Genomic DNA, 19668 nt, shown 5'->3' with positions numbered 1-19668 from the left:
ATGGCTGCCAATATATAGATGGGCATTTTATCAAGTTTACAAATGAGTCTGTCTCTCTACCTCCTCTGCTGGAGGGAGGAAATGACAGCAGTCACATAGTGGATTGGCTTTGTATCAAGCTCTGGTCGTTTTTTTTAATATATATGTGGCACAACATGAATCTCCGCAAAATAATAAATGAAATTTGAGTTTGGAGGTAAATTCCAGCTGCTGTGATAAATGACTTGTGCTTGACAGTTTTACTGTAATCTAGTGCAAAGTGTGAAGTCCATCGTTTTACTTACTGCACATTTCAATTCTGACTCCAAATTTGCGTCAGTCCACCCTCAACCTTTTACATACAGATTTGTTAAAGAATATTCACAGTGCATCAACATGTGTGACTGCAAATGTTTTCCTACATACAAACCAGCAGCTCACAACAAAGTGGAAATTGGGATTTCAGTGCAGACAGATGGATTTAAAAATGTTGATTATTCCCTTCTCTGCAGATGTTAAAGCAATTCAACAGTACAGATGTCTATAAAAGAGTTTATTAACACATGGTGACACACCAAAATGTTTTTACAACAAAACAGAGAAAACAGGAATAAGGAAATGTACACTCAGCTCATGCACACCCATGGACCAATACTTGGCCCACCATACAAGCCTGTACAGGCAGTGTTATGATCTGGGGTGGCTTCAGTTGGTCATGCCTAGGTTCAGCAACATTATGCCTCTAAAGATTTGAGTTCAACTGACAACCTAAATATACCGAATGACCAGGTTTTCCAAGCATATTCCAAGACGAGAATGCCAGGATTTATCAGACTCAAATTGTGAAAGAATAGTTCAGGAAACATGAGTCATCTTTTTCACACATTGACTGACCACCACAGAGGCAACAACTGAAACTTTGCGAGCAACTTTGCAATATGCTCTAGAGGTGTTTACACAGTGGTCTGTGTCTCCCATCATTAATACAAGATCTTGGTGAAAAATGAAGGTGACTGTGGATTGAAATACATTCCACAGCTTATCAAAACAACTGCTGTCTGCTCCTTGTTATCAAAAAGCTTCTGCTTTAAACAGCATCACAGTCTTGAATGTTTAAACCAGTCTGACTTGGAGCATTTAGAAACTTCCCAGAACCCCCGCTGGTTCCATTATCATCAAGCATTTGAAACCTAAGAGTCACTGCAAACTAAACTGCATACTTGTTCCGTATGATCTCTCCACCTTCAACTTCCACCTGCTCGTAAAGCCACTTCCGGTCACAGCGGCACTCTACCCCACACTTGCGTGAGCCGCATTCGGGACAGGGATAAAAGCAGCCCATACAGTCTACGTCCAGACAGTCACACATGTCAGCGTTGTTAGAGAGCAGTCGACCCTTGCTGTCGTACACTCTGCTTTTGGCTGCATTGCTCAGCCTGTAGGATCCAGAAAAAAAAGAAAAGAAAATTATCTTAATGTGTGATTTGTTCCTTCTGATTTCTCTGTGTAAATCTCCATCCACAATTACAATTAAGAAGAACTCGGTGAAGGGTTAAGGCTTTTTGTCCTACACTTTGAAATTAAACAGCAATCAAATGTAGTTTGGGATTTAAGAGGTTTGACCTTAAACGGAAACATTGTCTGCAAGTTCCCAAAACCGGCAATCAAACATTTAGACTCCCTTCAGGCCACTATGGCCAACAGTGCAGAAAAGAGAAAAGATTACATTTTTGAACTGTCAAAGTTTATTTCTATAGCATATTTAAAAACAACCTTTGCAAATGAAACAAAATGAATGGATACAGTAATAAAATCAGACATGAAAAATATACCAATATAAATGATAAAACGTTAATTTAAAATAAGCTATGCATGCAGAGCTGAAAACCAAACACTAAATTTTGCTGTTAGACTGAAAGAAACAGCCTCAAATTGTCTCACCTGTCAGACAGTTGTTTTCCTCCACGACCACCTCGTCCACCCTGAGGCATAATAAATATGAGTATTTTTAAACTGAAGTCAATTAATCCCACAATGGATTGTGGTTAGCTTCATAAGGACGGAGAGGTGACATATGTTTTACCCACAGTAGAGACAAGTCGTTTCAGAAAACTCACCCTCATTCCTCCTCTTTTCTCCCTGCGGATATTGGCAGCTTCTCTCGCTCTGTCTCTGTCCGCTTGTGATCCCACTTGATTTACGGTGTTTGGCTCCTTTGGTACCACCACTCTTTTACGAAGTTCAATCTGCAGAATAATCACAGTCATAATCTATTCTCACAGACCAGCTTGTTTTGAAAACAAACTGCTGTTAGAGAGACTTCTTTCCATCATTATTCAAGAGTGTGGTCTTTCATTCTGAGAGCGTTTTGAACAAAAGAAGATGAAATCTGTATCAGAGCAGGAGATATTTAAGAACAAAGTGAAGATTTTAAGTGAACAGTTCTCAAAAGTTAAGGACCATCCTCATGAAATAAGATGCAAATACAACTCTGTAGAGGAAACATCTCAATAATGTTGTGAGCCTACACCTTTGATGAATCTTGTCCATGGTTGAATTGGGTGGGCACAGCATCCTCCCTCAGAAACTGTTTACCATTGTAGTCTCTGAAGCAGTCAGTCCTGAAATGCTCTGAGCACAGGCAGGTGTTGGATGTGGGGATGAAGTTTTTCATCCCCAGGCTGTGCACCCATTTGCTTGCAAGTTGAGGCTTGCTGAGTGGAAACCTGGCACACAGGAGAATTATTTATTATTATTTTCATTCATCTTTTAATTGACGTTTTTAAATTACTGACGTTATTCAAGTGTTATATAAATGAGGGAGATTTGATTATTTCTACTACGTTTGTGAAAGAACTCTGTAACTATGCAGATACAATGAAGCCAACTTTAATAAGCATTAAAAACAAACTCGAAAGGTATATACATTGCATTATAAAAAGAGTTGTTAAACTTATTTTCACCCAAAGTTGGCAGGATAGTTTGTACAGTAGCATGGCGATTTTCAAAGTCAACAACGTGATTCGGCACAAAACATATCACAACACCAGTAAAGATGCCACACGAAATTATGATAAGATGTTTAGTGTATTCTACGACTGTAGTAGCCACGAGACTTAAAGCTAGCGTTAGCTGTGAATTAGTAGTCAGGACGTGATAACTGAAGTCCAAAAAAAGACTTTGAATTCATGTTAAAATGAATGCTTTGACATTTGCTCGTATCTGTTTCTATCCAGTGTGTTTTATAATACAAAGGTTACAGTTAAACTATGGTGCATCTGCTCCATCGGTAAACACTTACCTGTAAAATCTTATTTCCGACCCTTTGACAAACTTGTTGTTGCACCCGGCTGCTGCACAAATTACCGGCATTTTATCCTTCTTATGTTAATGTGCAGTAATCCAGAAAAACGCTGTAAATGCGCAGGAAAGGGAGCAAACGTGAGTGTTTTAATTTCTTGTTATTCTTCTTCGTTGGAAATCAAGTGTACATCTACTTCCACTTCCGTTTGCCCTTAGACCCAACTGCCCTCTAGCGGCAGCTCAGATTGTAAAATCACAATTGCTCACACAGGCAGATTTTTTTCTTTGACTATGTTCACATTCTTGGAGTAAACAATATTGGAATAATGACTTTGAGAACTTTAATATGAATATTATCTGGAGTTACATTTTAACAAATATTTGCTTTATAATAAATGTAAAGTGAATTTTAAAATTGTATAATAAACTTTCCTAACAAAACACTTTCTTAAACACATATGTAAATTATATTTGTGTACTCTGTAATACTGATGCAGGGAAAAAATGCACTTAATATACAAATGTATTGATGTAAATTATTCTGGACTTTTAAGTGGGATCAATATTAACTGAAAGAAATTGGATGTTAGTTTTTAAAAAAGGAAATGGACAAAGCAGTGTTCTTATTTTACATGAAACAAATGAAAACATAAATGACCACACAGCCCCAGAATAGCAAAAAAAGAGAAAGGTGTTCATGGCTCAAAAAAGAAAAGCTCACTATTACATACATATACAATCAGTGCTGTTTTTCATGTTTATATCTTCATTTAGTTAAGAGTATTGTCTTTTTTTTTTTTTAAATCATTAAGTATTTCCAGAAGATGGCGGCAGTGCACATTTAAATATGGTTGTCAAGCGCCGATAAAATTAACCAAAGAAGAAGTAGAAATGTCCACCCCTCACCATGAATACCACCATCACCCACACACCCGCTTCCTGCTGCTGTCGCCGCCTGAGCCGCCGGATCACATGACACTGGAGTAAGCTGACTAGCTTAGCGAGCTAACGCGCTAGCCTCGGTTGTCAAAGCTGCTGTCAACAACGTACCAAGATCGGACGGAGTATCTTGACCCCGCTAAGAATAACTTTGAAACTCTTGAAGTCACCGGCAAGTCAACCATTTTTGCCTGCTCCATTAATAAGTGTAGTATTTTAGCTAAACTAGCGAATCCGAACTTGATAAAAGGGAGTTCCTTTCGAGTGCGGCTGCGTTAAGCTAACGTTAACAATTCCGGCCTTGTTTCGAGTCTGTCATGAATCTAATCTTACTTGACCTCTCTCAGACACCTTGTTCTAATGATCCTCACCAGCAGTGACTGGCACAATCAAATATTGTTAACGCGGGGTAAACAATATCTGTCTTTGACGACGAAGTTGTTGCTAGCAGTGTGTTAGTCCACCTGCTAACTTGCAGCACTTGTTAACAAACTAACTTGGCTAAAATAAGTAACGAGTCTGTGGCCAGAACAACCACGATATTTAACCATCATAAGATAGTGACAGCTTCAATGCTGTCACTATCTGCAGTTGTCACGAGGGTTTATAGTCACCATTTGCTCTTCTTGAGTGCCAACAAAGTTACCACAGTTGCGTAATTACACTGTTTATTAGTTGACAACTAATCAGCTAGCCAACTCACAAGTATGATAGAGTGTCGTTGCATCTTTGTCTTGGTCCCTACTTTTGTAGTTATTGTTTTTAATTACCAGGTCCAACCCCACAGGTGTTTTCTTGTGTTTTCTTGTATTTGTGCCCAATTAGTCCTCTGTATTGATGCGCACAGACTGTTGTCAGTTGTTGGATAACCTTTATCCCTATCATATTTTATTAACCTTGCATGACTACACCCCTCTGAGCAGAGGTCCCCAGACAGGAGAAGTGAAAACACTGGGTGGGTCTGCAGAAGTACTGCATGTACTACTACTTCTTCTTCCACTAGTGTCACGATTATCTATGGGAACATTTAATTTTAAAGGCAGTAAGCACTGACTCCTTGCTTTCCGCCAACTTGTTGCTGAGTGTGTTTGTCCCTGTTTGCTTCAGCATGGAGGGTTTCATCCATCTGTACCCTGAGAGTCTGAGAAAGTGAAATTTCCCACCAACAGTAATGCTGACAGGTTTACTCAGTAAGCATAAAAGTTCTGAAATCACCCAACCCATGGTCTCAGACTGATAGTCACATTGCTGCATTTCCTTTTCGGCCTTTTTTAGAATATATTTTTCTCATTAAATCGGAAACCAAATCCTTGCATCAATGATATTGCGATACAGGCATCATCTGGAGTTAGAAACCAGTCTGTCATATCCTTTCTTTCTTTCTTTCTTTCTTTCTTTCTTTCTTTCTTTCTTTCTTTCTTTCTTTCTTTCTTTATTTTCCATCTCATGTCCTTTTTAAATAATCAAAATGGGATGTTTGAGTTGATGATGTGTTTGATACAAACTCGCCATGTCTTTTTGGCTAAATGATAAAGTTTACATTGGCTTGTGAGTACTTATAAGCTATAGGACCGCTTTAAGTGGTTTGGATTTATGTTAATGGGGGCTAGAAAATTATCTTACTTTTTTCCTGTAGTTAGTTATACCATTAGGTTTTCAAAAAGGTTTTTTTTTATTCTGGGTTTAATTACTTTTTATTGGTGCTTCATTTCCAGTCATCTATGACAACATGCACATGGACAAAGGTAACTGACTGATAAGACGTAAGGGACATTGGACTTGAGTAGAGAGTTCAGGGTAGGGATGATATAATGTCATAGGAAGAGTAGAAATGTTAAGTAACCAAAGAATGTGCATTCTCTTTACAAAATTATACATGCATATATAAGTGGTTAGTAGATATAAGTTGTCTATAAAACAGACTGTAGTATAGCTTCAGATCCAAATGTAGATTGCACATTGTGTTCTTCAGTTCTGACATGACATTCAACATTGATTTGTAGTTCCTCATAATGTGAATATAAGGTTAAAGTCTGCCTTTTTAGTTGAATGAGAAAATAAGGGGTTGTCCATGTGGGTCTGTCTGGTTTGAGGCTGTTTTTAGTAGGATCGGCTGCTTTAATTCTCACAGTGAAAGGCTAGAGCACTGCAGCCCTGTGGGGAGTAAGAAGCTAGGCAAATGACCAATAGTAACCTTTTATGTTTCCTCTTTCCTCCCCCCACCCCCCTCGTGTTTTTTTTCCTCCTGTCTCCCATAGGGCATTGTAGAAATCAACTTGTCTCGCTCTCTTCATGATATCAAGTCATTAAACTTCCACCTAGTCAGTCACAGTGGTTTTGGCATCAAGGCTCTACAGGTAATCAAGTGATCTGTCAGCACGGGTACATTGACAGAGGTTGTGGATTCACATGCCAAGATGGATGGGCGATAAATAAGACATCCACTTCAGAGGTAAGGTCAGTCCAACACTGTGCTTGTCAAAGTCACTGAGGCAGATTCATTTTAGCTAAATGGAGCTTTAAATCACAATGTGATCCTTGTAGTTTTATTTAAGGATTCACTGATGTTATTAGAGAAATACTGTTTTTGAATTTGTTTTATTTGCAAGATATAGGCTTTTATAGAAAATCCTTTTTGAATTTGAACTCTTTTACAGTTTAAAGCTGACATAGATATTTTAAAGACACAAACATTATAAGTCATAGGCATGCTTTGCTATGCGGCTAAATACAGCACATAGCCATGCAAGTGAACATGGTCTTAACTATTATTATTATTGTTATTATTATTGTTACTGTTGATTTCTTTTTAAACACTGATTAAAGTAATCTATGTATCTCATTTAAAACAGGCATATGTTGAGTCTTTAACTGTCTTTGTTGCTTATAAAAAACAAAAGAAATAGATCACCGTATTATAGTGTTAGCTGAATTATGACCTGTATTTTTGTACTTAAAAAGTACAATATTAGTCATAGGGGACAAATAATTAGAACAAATTCACGTTAAAGAAGTGGAAATCAGGGAACCACTCACACAGATCAATTATCAAAATTATTAACAATTAATTCAGTAAATGATTATTAACATTTTCATGTTATGAATTAACAGATTCATAATCTTTCCAGCCCTCTTTTTGGCTTTCAAAAACAAACATACATTAGTGAAAGCACTCAGAACACAAACCTCTGCCTAGACTGGTCAGTTTCAAGACACTCCTCTACCTTGCAAGATAAACAAGGTATTCAATTTGAAAATTGAATTGTATTTCTATTGCATAGCTGTGGATCATTGTTCACATTACAGCTATTCAGATAAAACTATTTTAAAGCTCATTTATTCTTTTTAAATGCTGATGATATTCACGGCGTGCTTTCCTGTTTTGTGTTACCAATTAACAACAAATTAATAGAAAGTATGCTTTGTTCAGGTTTGGAGGTGCAATAAAATTAGATGTCACAAATAAAACCTTTCTCTGGGTTCTGTGACAACAAAATAATTTTGGACAATATGATGTGAGATGACAGAAGGGTTTTAGTTATTCTTTACTATATGACCTTATTTCTGCAACAGATGTATTCCTTTGAAAGGTTTTTGTTCATTGTACTTACAGTCTTTGTAATATTTTAAAAACTTTGCTTTACTGTGTAAATTAAATATCACGTCGTTGATCCTTTAAATATCTGGTTGCATTAGACCACTTAAAAGTCAGCGAGAAAGACATTCAGACAAATGGTATTGAGCTGATTTTAAAGAAGATGCACACTTGATAGTCAGAATATGTATCAGTCCCACAATAGTACATATTAAATATAGAGAAACTAACCCCACAATACAGACTTTACATTTAATAAAAGATCACATGAGTACAATTGTAGTTTAAATCACTAGAGGCTAATTTGCTCAAGACATTACACAAATGTCTACACTACATAAACAGATTCCCTGTCTTTTAGGAATGCCAAGAATAGCCAATATTCGTGTATTGGGTGTCTGCTGAATCATTTCCCTGAAATGCACATGACAATCTTTCAGTTCTGCTTTTATGGTCGGTTGGTTTTTCTGCACCCACAGAAGGCAAGTTCTGTGGTAATTCCTCGACTTTAAGTTAAAAAAGAACTGCAATCTGCCGTGTAAGAAAATAGTAACTGCTCTGAATTTGCTGTTATTTACCTACACTCACATTTGGATCACTGGTTGCAATGTCTTTACTGTTGATTGAAGAAGTGTGGTAGGCTTAATTTGACTTGTTATGTTTTTTTTTTATTATTTTTCACAGGTACAGGTTGATTTCGTAATGACAAGCTGCTGTGCAGAAGATGTCCACGCTGTCTGTGACTGATATCCCAGATGTTGGTCATGGTAAGAAGAGCCTCTTTTACGTATTAGTCCCAAAGTCTAATTCTCTAAATGTGACTCAGTCTCAACGTGCTATTTACTGTATATTTTAGTGAGTGGGTAGATTCTGTTCCTTGCATTGTTTTATCTGTTATTTTGTCTTTTATAATGTTTTTAATGAATTTGTTTCTTGTTTAATAAATAAACATTAAATTCTGAGATCAAGTGGAATTATAAATTCACAGGGAAAATAAAAGGCACTAAATTAAAACTTAAAGGACATGATGTGTGGATAATTGTATATTTTGTTTATGTAATTTAATTTTTAATATTATGAATAGAAATTAATTTTTGTTACGTAGTGTAGCTTTGCTTTAAGTGTAACTATGTTATAAGTGCAGTGCTACAGAATGTATTGAGTCTTTTTAAGTTTACATTTTCATGTACTTTTAAATCAAGTCTGAGCCAGGCAGAGGAGATACAGGACAGATAGACACACACACCAAACTGAACAAAAGTTCCACTCCACCCCAAAACACAGAAGCAGTGAAGCCATTGTGATTAATGATTGTGTGAAATCTTAGCGGGATGCTCATAATCCAGCAGCATTGGCAAATGTAGGAGAAACACTAAATAGTATTTATTCCATAACTTGTATGCACATATCTGTTGTGTGCAATCTTTTGACTAACATACGTCAGGAGTTGGTTTTGGACAATGGCCAAAACTGATACAGACTTGTAGTGTGACGTTTGTCTCTCATCTATCAGATGAGACTAAGGTGTTTGAAGGGACCTCTGAGCTGCAGCTGGACTGCATGGTTGAGGAGAGCAGTGGGAGCTCCACAGTGAAGCCTGATGGTGTGCTGTCGCTGGCTGACCTCCCCCACCCCAATGACTTCCACGTCCCTCCTCACAACGGGCCTCCACTGACTGAAATGAGCAGCCCTCTGCCGGTAGAGCCGAGTGACATCAAGCTGGATCCTGCTGCAGGTGACACATCCGCCAGCATAGGTGAGAGTCAAGTACTTGTTTTAAATAGCTTTGTTACACAATATTGACTTTCAAGTGCTGAGTTGTATCTTTTTTTTTTTTATTAAAGACTGAATGGTAGTTTTCTTCTTATGAAACTGAATTAAACCAAGCACATAATAAGTGACTTACATAGCACACGTTTAGGAATGTCTCATTACGAATATGAAAAACTAGTCCTCTGTTACCTTTTAGTTGTTGCAATTAATCATCATTGAAAACAGCACATCACTCTTCTGATTCAATGAGAGCAGGAATGGTGAAAATTAGACCACAATACTTAAATAGTATAACAATATTTAGTCTAGATTTGATAAGGATTAGGTGAAATGGTGATTGCACTACAACAACACTGTTCCAGACTGCAGAATGGTATTTTCAGATATTCTTTACAGTAACATTTATATCTACAAACAAATGCAGTGCTACCCATTAGTCCATGTGCTAACACCATCATATATTTGTGCAGAGAAGAATCAGTATACCTGTTGCATTTCTAGATTTGAGTAATATACTGTAGAAGTGCAGGCTGAATAATGTTGCTGCCTCAAATTATGCCTTAACTTTATTACTTCATTTTCTGTGTGTATAGATGGACAGCCAGTAAAGCGAAAGAAGGGTCCTGCACCCAAGATGCTGGGCAATGAGGTGTGCAGTGTATGTGGTGACAAGGCCTCTGGTTTTCATTACAACGTGTTGAGCTGTGAAGGCTGCAAGGGCTTCTTTCGACGCAGCGTCATCAAAAGTGCTCAGTACTCCTGCAAGAACAATGGGCGCTGTGAAATGGACATGTATATGCGTCGCAAGTGCCAGCAGTGCCGCCTACGCAAGTGTCGCGAGGCCGGCATGTTGGAGCAGTGTGAGTTACCAACCCTAACCCGATGCAGAAAATTCAGATTTCACTGCATGTAGAGATCATGAGAATGGAGCTTCAATCTAGATGTACATCTTCTTTGACCTACAGGTGTCCTCTCTGAGGAACAAATCAGAGTAAAGAAGATGAAGAAGCAGCATGAGGAGGAGACAGCCCGCACGTCCACAGTCGTCACCCCCACACCTCCACAGAATATGGCCTCACTCGATCCTCAGCAACAGGAGATGATAGAGAAGCTTGTGGCCATGCAGAAGCAATGCAACAAGAGGTCTTTCCTTGACCGACCAAAAGTTACTGTAAGTGAACGTCTCACAGAATAGATTTGTTTGTTTGGTTGTTCAAGCTGTCCCGCAATGTTAACCAAATATTGACCAATGTTTTTGTTTACTCTACTACATGTGTATCACTGAATTCAGCAGACTTCATAGACTACTATGAGCATACTCAAGAATACCGTCAAACTGGTGTGCAGTTTGTAGTGGCAATATAATATTACTGAAAATTAGCTTTACTTAAGGAATACATAAGCGAGGATGCATTTGGGTTGTTGGCATGCAGCCATAATATGGCAGTTTTACAAAAAAAAACAAAGCTGCTATAGAAGTCTAGTTTAGTTTCTGTGCAACTGTCGATGTGGGTGGGCACACAGAGTCAGGACATCTGTTTTGCTGAAAACCCCTTTGAATTGAATTTGGATTTAATCTAAAATATACAGTGGTTGCTGCTTTTGCAGTTTTAGAAGTCATACTTTCCCTGGTATGACTTGTTTACGTATTCATTAATGTGCTTGATGTGCTGTTTTGTGTATGCATCTTACAGCCTTGGCCACAAAGTCAGGACTTGCAGAACCGAGAAGTGCGTCAACAGCGATTCGCTCACTTCACTGAGTTAGCAATCATGTCAGTCCAGGAGATTGTGGATTTTGCTAAGCAGCTTCCCGGTTTCCTGGAGCTCACAAGGGAGGATCAGATTGCTCTACTCAAGACGTCGACTATTGAGGTTTGTTGTGATTTATGGAGATGCTCCAATCCAACTTGTTCATCTCTGAAACACACACCCATTGTTGGCCCAGTTTCATACAAGTGATAAGTAAAGTTGTACAGCTTAGAGTGACTTTGTACACAACCTTAACGTGACCTTAACATTGTTTTCTTTGCACATGTAACAGAAAATTGTAAAATATATTCCATTTGCTGAATTATTTGTATTCCAGTTAGAGTAGCATCAACTTATCTTTTGTATTTCCTTTTCATGATATTGGAAGAATATATTTACACAATATGTGTGTCGATTCTTTGTAATTTCATTTAAATTCAAAAGTCTAATAGACATTTTTACTCCTTAGCATTGCGGTCAAAACTGTTGCTACCTGCTTCATGTTTTGACGTCTTTGCATATACAGTACCTATATGCCAGTTTGTCTTTGTCTATTATTCTGTACGCATGTATTCATAATCCATTCACTTATGTGTGTCTCTGTCAGATCATGCTGCTTGAGACATCTCGGCGGTACAACCCTGCGATTGATAGCATTACATTCCTGAAGGATTTCAGCTACAATAAGGAGGATTTTGCCAAAGCAGGTGCATGTGCTCATTTATTTGTTTTAATTTTGTTTATTTCATGTTTATTTAAAAGGGACAGAGCATATTAATGAACAAACAATACAATACACATGTAAATATGCCAGAGCTGTCAGACGTGGCTGATTTAAGTCTAGTCTCTTGGCAGGTGCTAAAAGGTGAAAATACAATTTCTTCTAATACAGCAATTCATACATAATACTGATAATTATCTTTAATCACCCATGACAACACAAATACTGTTGGAAAAACTGGAACTTTAAAAGCTACCTTTAAACACAACCTGTGTAAATTAGACTGCTGTATCTTGATGTGATAACAAATGAACATTTGATATGTATTTGATAAACTAAAACATTTTTAGGTATATTCATGCCACAACTACATTTCCTCCTGTATTAATGTTTTTCTTTTACTCTCTCTTTCTCTCTCAGGGCTTCAGTTTGAGTTCATTAACCCCATCTTTGAGTTTTCAAAAGGAATGAATGACCTACAGTTGGACGAGGCCGAATATGCTCTGCTTATTGCTATCAACATCTTCTCTGCAGGTCAGAATTCATGGACTGTCTAATCTGCAGAAAATCTTTAGTGTTGTGGCTCAAATAGAAAAATTGATACAAAGCTAATAAATGCTACACTAGGGCTGGACAATATGGTCAACAGCGCCATATAATTTCAGCAGCTTTTTTTGATATTGACCATTTTTGACATGTATGCATTTATATTAATAATTACATCACATATTATGTTATATATTATATACTACATGTAAATGTATCTTAATGTCAATATCTGTACATATTGAACCTTTTGTAGTGTTGATATTGAAGGAAATAGTGATTTATGTAGTTACAGGATTTTAGAATATTGAATTGTTTTTATAATCTTTCAATCAGTCATTTATTTTCTTAATTAATCAATTAGTTTTTTGGTCCATAGAAAATATTACGGAGTCCTATGTTCACGCTATAACTAGTATCTCTTTCTTTTGTTCTGTGAAATTTATGCAGATCGGCCAAATGTGCAGGATCATGATCTGGTGGAGAGGCTGCAGCAACCATATGTGGACGCACTGCGCTCTTACATCATGATAAAGAGACCGCATGTAAGTGCAGAGTGGTTTCTGTAACCTGTTGTCTTGTGACCGGCAGTATGTCAGCATAACCTGGTAACTGTCATAATGACAAGCACATTGGGTCAGGGCTGAGGTTAGATGTTTCTTTGTTCAGATGTCACAAGAGCAGCCATGTGTTAAATGAGAAAGGACATAAAGAGAGTGTTGTACTTCCAGAGCAGCCATCGGAAGCATTTGTTGCTGCATTTTAACACGTCTAAACAAACGGATGAACTCAGATGTGAGCATAAGAAAATGTCTTTTTACATTTTTCCACATTCTTCCACAGGATCATTTGATGTTCCCACGTATGCTGATGAAACTAGTGAGTCTCCGTACACTAAGTAGCGTCCACTCGGAGCAGGTTTTTGCCCTTCGCCTCCAGGACAAGAAGCTTCCCCCACTGCTCTCTGAAATCTGGGACGTCAATGAGTGACTGCAAACCTGATGTCGCACTCCTTGTTGTTGTTTTTCCCCCATTTCTTCTTTTTTTAATCTGACACAGACATGGTATCCAAGGGGCAGACTTCTGCCCATCTGGTCAAACAGAGACTGGTTTAAGCCTTGAGATTCTATTTTCTTGTGGGAGGAGAGCATCATTGCCCTTTGCTGTCAGACAGACTGCTAACTTAAGACTTCATCAGAAAAAACGTGAACACTGAGAAGGGACTTTGGTTATTCTTCCTTTGGAGTAGATGCTGATATGATTGTGGCAATATTAAATACCAGCATCAGGCTCTTGAAGTTGTTTATCTCTGATTTTAATATTTGTTGAAAGTAATGTCATTCTGTAGTGCAGTTCTGTACTTATCCTATAAAAATGATGAGAACGTTGAGAAGATGTTTGCAGCTCTGGCTGTGTCACAGCTGTACATTTAGTTAAAATGGGGATTTGCAGTTGTGCAATTGGTGGAAATGAAACCAGAGTTGGGCATGAGCAGAGTCATATCTGCTAGTCACTTTATTAATGTTTGTGTGAAATGGTAGGTCATCTGGATTGTATTGTGCTTTGTGATACGGCAACAAATAGCTATTTTTTAAGAATGTTCCGAAATCAAACCATTTGTGTAGTTGCTCAGGAAAAGTAATGTGAAGTAGACCTCTGAATAAGGGGGTTATTTAATTAAGACAACTTAAGTTTTCTTCCACATGCATAAGGGACCCTTTTGGTAATTTATAGATGTCCATAAACTTTCATGTAAAATTGTATATTTATTTTCACAAGAAAGAAATGAGTAGATTGCACAATCACATACATGATGCACAAGAGAAAGTAAAATTGCAGGTGATTGGCAGAGTGTGCCCTCATTTACAAGAAATGTTGTGACATTTTTTATCACAAAGCACTGGTACCTTGAAATAATTGGTCCCAAGTGTCTTCAAATTTTATGTAAGGATGAACTGCTGTTTATAAAAGGTAAAGTCAGTCAACCATCTCTGTGACCCCTCGTTTTCCTGATGAATAAAAATCCATACTCACAAAGTTCTTCATGAATCAAACCAGTGAGATGCAATTTTATTCATTTCATGACGGTATAGTAGTTTAAAGGTGATCACAAGAAACTGTTCCAACAGGATACAGAGAATTTCAGTCTTATTTTTGATCATTCCTTAGTGATACAAAAAAATTTATGAGTGAAAATACATTAGAGAAGTAACTACTATTGTCTGAGTACTTTCTACAATCCGCTTTAATTGTTTTGATTTCGGAATACTTGCTAAAGTCAAACTTAAAATCTCCAGTACGGAGCACAACAATTTTAATTAATAATAACATTAACAAACGTAACAACCGAGATCTAGATGTTCATATTCATTCTGCCATTCTCATACATTTCCCTTGCAGTGTGTAAACTTACTGCATAATGCTAAATTTAGTCTCGATTCATACTCCTGTGTCAGGAACGCTGACAAGTGGACACTAATGCTATTGCAGCCTGTTTTTGAAACAACATCAAGGAAACGTACAGCAATTTTATTATTTAATCTTGTCCAAAAGAACTTGGTGATTCAACGGTCAAATCACGTTTTTCCATGTTTTTGAAACCCAGTCTTAACAGATCAAGGGAATGCTACAGGACTTACTAACACAACTCTAATAATGGTAGAGGTTAGCTCTACAGCCATAATTGATTTTCATGTTTCCTTTGATATAGTGAAATAATGGCAAGTTAACCAGTTGACCTTGCCAGCTTGGGGATCACTTGCAGACTGACACTTTTAATACAATAAAATTCTATAGGAAGACTTAATGAATATAAATGCTTGTACTTACAGTCGTCCAACTCGAGAGATTTTCTCCCTTTTCCCCAACTGGTGCTTTTAAAGACGAGACAAAATGCTGCAGTTTCATTTCCATCTGTTGCACAGCCAATTGAAAAGAAGCTTCAAGTAAATGAATTAGACACTTGAACAGAAATTATTAATTTCATGACACTGAAATCGGCTTCAAACATACAAGTGATTTGTATGATAGATTTCATGCAACATGAATGTTCTTGTGCTGCATGTTGATCAAAAAAAGCAGAAATGTTAGTGGTTGGCTCTTAAATCTTTGTTTCTTGGTAATGCTGTAGGTATCAGTTCATTGTATACTGTATATACTGACATCTGATCTCTTAATTACTATCCTCAAAAGGGTGACACTGTAAAAAATACTGATGATATAGAAATACAAACCTATTTTAATACATGTAATTCCTGAAGACTTTCTGTTTTGTATGCTCAGTATAAATTAAAGCAATGCTGTAGTGCTAATTTGTTTGGAACTAGAATCACTTGTGTGCCGATCAGGCTATACAAGAGATGATGTTCAGGGATTGTCTGCATATACTCAGATTTATTTGATGTTCAAATTGAGCACTTTCCATGATGTTGTGGTTCAAAAGGACTCAAGAAATAGATATGTGGTCAAACCGGTATGATTGGTTTGGCTTTTAATAATGAGTTTTTATTTGGTTTTTATAAAATGCGTTATAATATGTGCCTTAAACAGTACCTTAGAGTAGTCACAATCATGATTATATCCAAAAATGTCATGATCTTGTTTCAAGTTAAGACTTTCGAGTTTCACATTTAGAAAAAACAACAACTGTTTAGGGCACTTCAATGTCTATTCTAAAACATATATGAAGTAACTTGAACTGTCTTTAAGTTAAGGCAAACTAATAAACCGCCTTTCATACACAGCCTACATCAGTTAGCGAGCCGGCCCTGTTAGACGACAAAACACCGTGACATACTGCAAACGGCTCAGAGTGATTACTGAGAGAGCCACTGCCGCTAATGCAAAGACTCACGTTCGTATCTACAGGGAGCAACTGTCAGCTGCCATCCGCGTATGCGTGGTGGAACACCCGCCCCTGTATTTCGAGTGCACAATTCATTGGGTATTTACGGTTATAACGAAACAACGGCGATAAAGTCTCTCAAATACAATTCAGTTTTAATATTACGGAAGCGCATTGCATTCATTTGAAAAATATTTGTGTCCGTATAATATAACAACAAATTAACCGAATAAATATTGAATCAGTAATACAGTTATAAACACGTATTTACATTGCATAGTACCATATTAAACCTGCCGCAAATCCCACCAAATAATACTTCCGGATTTCAAAGTAAAGGGAAGGATTATCTTCAAGTAACAAAAAATAAATAGTTCATGTAGTGCAATGTTGCTGAATCACCTCCTGTGTGTAGCGAGGGAATGTCGCCAAGAGATCCAAACACCGCTGTACTATACACAACAGTTGTATGGAGTTACTAGGCCTAATCAGCATTGTCTGAACAATGTCAATGGTTTGAATGTAAAATATATTTGTTCATATTTAAAGATTATGCCAACTGTGAACTTTTCCCTCAATATACACATATATATATATAGAACAAAAGATATATATATGTATATATATATATATATATACATATATATGTATATATGTATATATATATATATATATATATACATATAGATATACATATAGAACTTGAATAGCCTTTTATATGTGTGACTTTACCACGTCTCAGTTCTGATCAATTTTATTAAAATTGACTTGTAGTGCTGGAAATTATTTTGATTGCTGTCTAGATACTTACTATTTATGTTTATTTTGTGAAACACTACGTAATATTGTTTTGAAAAGTGCTGTACAAATAAAGTTAATTGGTATGATAATACTAATAATAATATAATCGATCTACTGAATTATTAACGGAGCGATACTTTAATTGTGAAATCGTTGCTCACATGCTGTTACCGTAATACTTGGTATAAGTGCGTAACTGAAAAGTGAGGGCTGTCTGTCCTGACGGTGTTCTTCGTAGTAGAGACTGGTGTGACTGCGGTAGGAAGCCTTTAGCAGTAGGTGCGTTCATCGGAATAAGAGTATGCGGAACTCCCTGCGGACCGATGATGATGATGTTGAAAGAGATCTTGTAAAGGCAGGTTGTAACTGACCGAGCCATCCGACCCCGAGTGGAAAGACGGACAAACATCTCGCATCTTTTCAAATGCCGTCAACCAGTTCGACCTAGCAGCTAGTCTTCCTTCGTATTCTATATCCGTCGTTTCCAAAGATATACCACCGCAGTCTCAAGGACTCCACACTGAATTCAGACGCTCACCGTTGCCTTTCCACCTCTGTGTCCGAGGAGGAGTACACACCAGCCAGGCCGCCGTCATCATCACCACCCGCAGCAGCAGCTGGCTTCGCATTGAGTGTTAGCGGCTAACCGGCTCACGTAAACAGGTAATGCTGTTTCTAATAACATATTTGCTATTTAAAACCTCCAACCGTGTCTGTTGCCTGTGCAACCAAACGTTTTTGATATCGCCACCGCTTGTCATAAGAGACAGATAATAACTGTTTGGGAGACAAATTGGTTAAGCTAGTGTTAGCAGCTAGGCGGCTAGCTAGCTAATCCACCAGTGGCGTAGGAAACCGTGAAGCGAGCAGAGTGGAGGTGAGAGGATGCATCATTGAGGTTGAACATCGAGGACGAACCAAGGCCTGGCTGCCTGTCATTAACATGACAGGGAAAACACACGACCACATATCTCTCCGAGCCTATCTAATTTATTCTCTTCACCGTTTATCACGGGACTGTCTTTAACCGTTCACTTTACAAACCCGATCTCCTCGACACTGACACCCACTCTGTTGAAATCGTTTGACATTATCACTCATCGTCCTCCAGAGCGTCCTTTTCAATTATGTTGCTGTGGTGTATGTCTTTATGTAAATCCAATTGTGAGATCTATCTATCTATCTATCTATCTATCTATCTATCTATCTATCATAATGAACATAGAAATAAATGCATTCTAGCTATTTTGGCATAGCTTATTTGAAATGCAGATCGATACATTTAAACAACTGTTTGAGATCTAAAATTATGCATGTGAGATGAAGGGCTTAAAACAAATGCCTTAAGCGTAAAGGTATGGTTATTATTATTAGGTCGGAATGCTTAGCCCAACTATTGTTTTTTTTATGATTTATTATTTATTATTATTTTTTAAATATGTCTTTTATGACATGGGTGTCAGATCTGTAGTTTAATACGTACAAATAACTGACAAATCCAAAAAAAACAAACTATTTTATTGGCGAAAGGGTTTCTCAGCAAACCCTTGAGTGTTATTAATGGATGGATGAGTGGGGAATATTTAAAATGAATGTCTTGGTACGTGATTATTTCTGAGTATGGTTTGCATTTCATTTTCTTTATGCAATACTCTTTGAGCTGAGCTTCCTTTCTGTTACTCAAGAAAAAGTAAGTGCTTGCCACACTCAATCTGATATGACAGCTTGTGTGATGGCACAAGGCCTAAATGCATGTTGTCATCATCGCACTGCTGCACCCAATAACCACTATTAGCATATAAGTGTTTCTTGAGGATGCAAAGCAATTAACATATTTAGTTGCAAACACCCACCATAACATACATGTTTTGTTTATGTGAGTTACAATTTAACATGAGCACTACAGTCTGGATGTTGTCTTGGAATATTCTAACACTGATTCAGAAAGAAAAGATTGTAATTGCAATCTAATTGTGATCTATACAATATGAAAGTGTACTCACTTCGCTCTGGTTTGTGTGTCCTGGCTCAATTAAAACCAATTCAACAGAGCCTCCTCCACCATCATGTTACTGCTGGTCACTGTGACTGGCAAGAAATTCTGTCCATGTTGGAGGCCCGTGAATCATATCTTCTTTCTGTGCTTGCATAACCACTGAGTGCTGTCTGCAAACCACTCCAACCAGATTCATATGTTGTGTTAACCTACATAATTATCTTACCTTTGTAGATTACATACTGGTGGTAGAGAGGAGCAGTGTTCAATACCAAACCCAGTCATTCATAACGACCGATGTTATACTTGCATCCTCATCTAGAAATAATCATGTGGTTCTGTATGTGTCCCTGCTTCACAAAGTAGTCATTTGGCTTTACACCAGAAAGCATTTATGCTGCTTGACCTTTATGTTGATTC

At 37.4% G+C, this 19668-nt stretch overlaps 3 protein-coding genes across 32 annotated transcripts in view; 2 read left to right on the top strand and 1 right to left on the bottom strand.

Annotated features, from left to right (window-relative positions):
- Window positions 1–517: 517 nt before the first annotated feature.
- LOC122771985 (ADP-ribosylation factor-like 14 effector protein) lies at window positions 518–3535 on the bottom strand. Its single transcript, XM_044029590.1, has 5 exons — window positions 3281–3535; window positions 2510–2705; window positions 2097–2225; window positions 1921–1961; window positions 518–1415 (listed from the first exon to the last, which is right to left on the bottom strand). The coding sequence occupies exons 1-5, from the start codon at window positions 3349–3351 to the stop codon at window positions 1187–1189; spliced, it is 666 nt and encodes a 221-aa protein (XP_043885525.1). The 5' UTR covers window positions 3352–3535; the 3' UTR covers window positions 518–1186.
- A 666-nt stretch (window positions 3536–4201) lies between these two features.
- nr1h3 (nuclear receptor subfamily 1, group H, member 3) lies at window positions 4202–15918 on the top strand. 3 transcript variants are annotated; one of them, XM_044030225.1, is made up of 11 exons: window positions 4202–4265; window positions 6480–6673; window positions 8501–8583; window positions 9330–9572; window positions 10183–10449; window positions 10555–10760; window positions 11284–11463; window positions 11948–12047; window positions 12482–12595; window positions 13058–13152; window positions 13451–15918. In XM_044030225.1, exons 3-11 carry the CDS (start codon window positions 8541–8543, stop codon window positions 13595–13597), a joined length of 1395 nt encoding a protein of 464 aa, XP_043886160.1. In that variant the 5' UTR covers window positions 4202–4265; window positions 6480–6673; window positions 8501–8540; the 3' UTR covers window positions 13598–15918. The 3 variants fall into 3 exon arrangements, with proteins under 3 accessions (XP_043886160.1, XP_043886161.1, XP_043886162.1); XM_044030226.1 differs by having other exon boundaries at window positions 6480–6678; XM_044030227.1 differs by lacking the exons at window positions 4202–4265; window positions 6480–6673 and adding an exon at window positions 6717–8354.
- A 1528-nt stretch (window positions 15919–17446) lies between these two features.
- madd (MAP-kinase activating death domain) overlaps window positions 17447–19668 on the top strand; it is a 46844-nt gene continuing 44622 nt past the window's right edge. For 15 of the 28 annotated variants that reach the window (XM_044030068.1, XM_044030070.1, XM_044030067.1 and 12 more), the window contains exon 1: window positions 17448–17915. The gene's annotated coding sequence lies outside the window, so the exon portion shown is untranslated. Of the gene's footprint in view, window positions 17916–19668 lie in introns of all 28 variants that reach the window. The other 13 variants (XM_044030069.1, XM_044030044.1, XM_044030049.1 and 10 more) reach the window with 1 other exon arrangement.

The sequence above is a fragment of the Solea senegalensis genome, linkage group LG7 (assembly GCF_019176455.1).
Source record: "Solea senegalensis isolate Sse05_10M linkage group LG7, IFAPA_SoseM_1, whole genome shotgun sequence".
NCBI classification, from domain to species: domain Eukaryota; kingdom Metazoa; phylum Chordata; class Actinopteri; order Pleuronectiformes; family Soleidae; genus Solea; species Solea senegalensis.
Note: the sequence above shows the minus strand (reverse complement) of the source record. Positions and strands in the feature narration are given on the sequence as shown.

Coding starts and splice junctions, on each gene's coding strand:
- nr1h3 (XM_044030225.1), top strand. CDS start 8,541: ATGTCCACGCTGTCTGTGACTGATATCCCAGATGTTGGTCATG. Junction 12,596..13,057: donor TATCAACATCTTCTCTGCAG/GTCAGAATTCAT, acceptor AAATTTATGCAG/ATCGGCCAAATGTGCAGGAT. Junction 13,153..13,450: donor TCATGATAAAGAGACCGCAT/GTAAGTGCAGAG, acceptor ATTCTTCCACAG/GATCATTTGATGTTCCCACG.
- LOC122771985 (XM_044029590.1), bottom strand. CDS start 3,351: ATGCCGGTAATTTGTGCAGCAGCCGGGTGCAACAACAAGTTTGTCAAA. Junction 1,962..2,096: donor AGAAAAGAGGAGGAATGAGG/GTGAGTTTTCTG, acceptor ATTATGCCTCAG/GGTGGACGAGGTGGTCGTGG. Junction 1,416..1,920: donor GGAAAACAACTGTCTGACAG/GTGAGACAATTT, acceptor TGGATCCTACAG/GCTGAGCAATGCAGCCAAAA.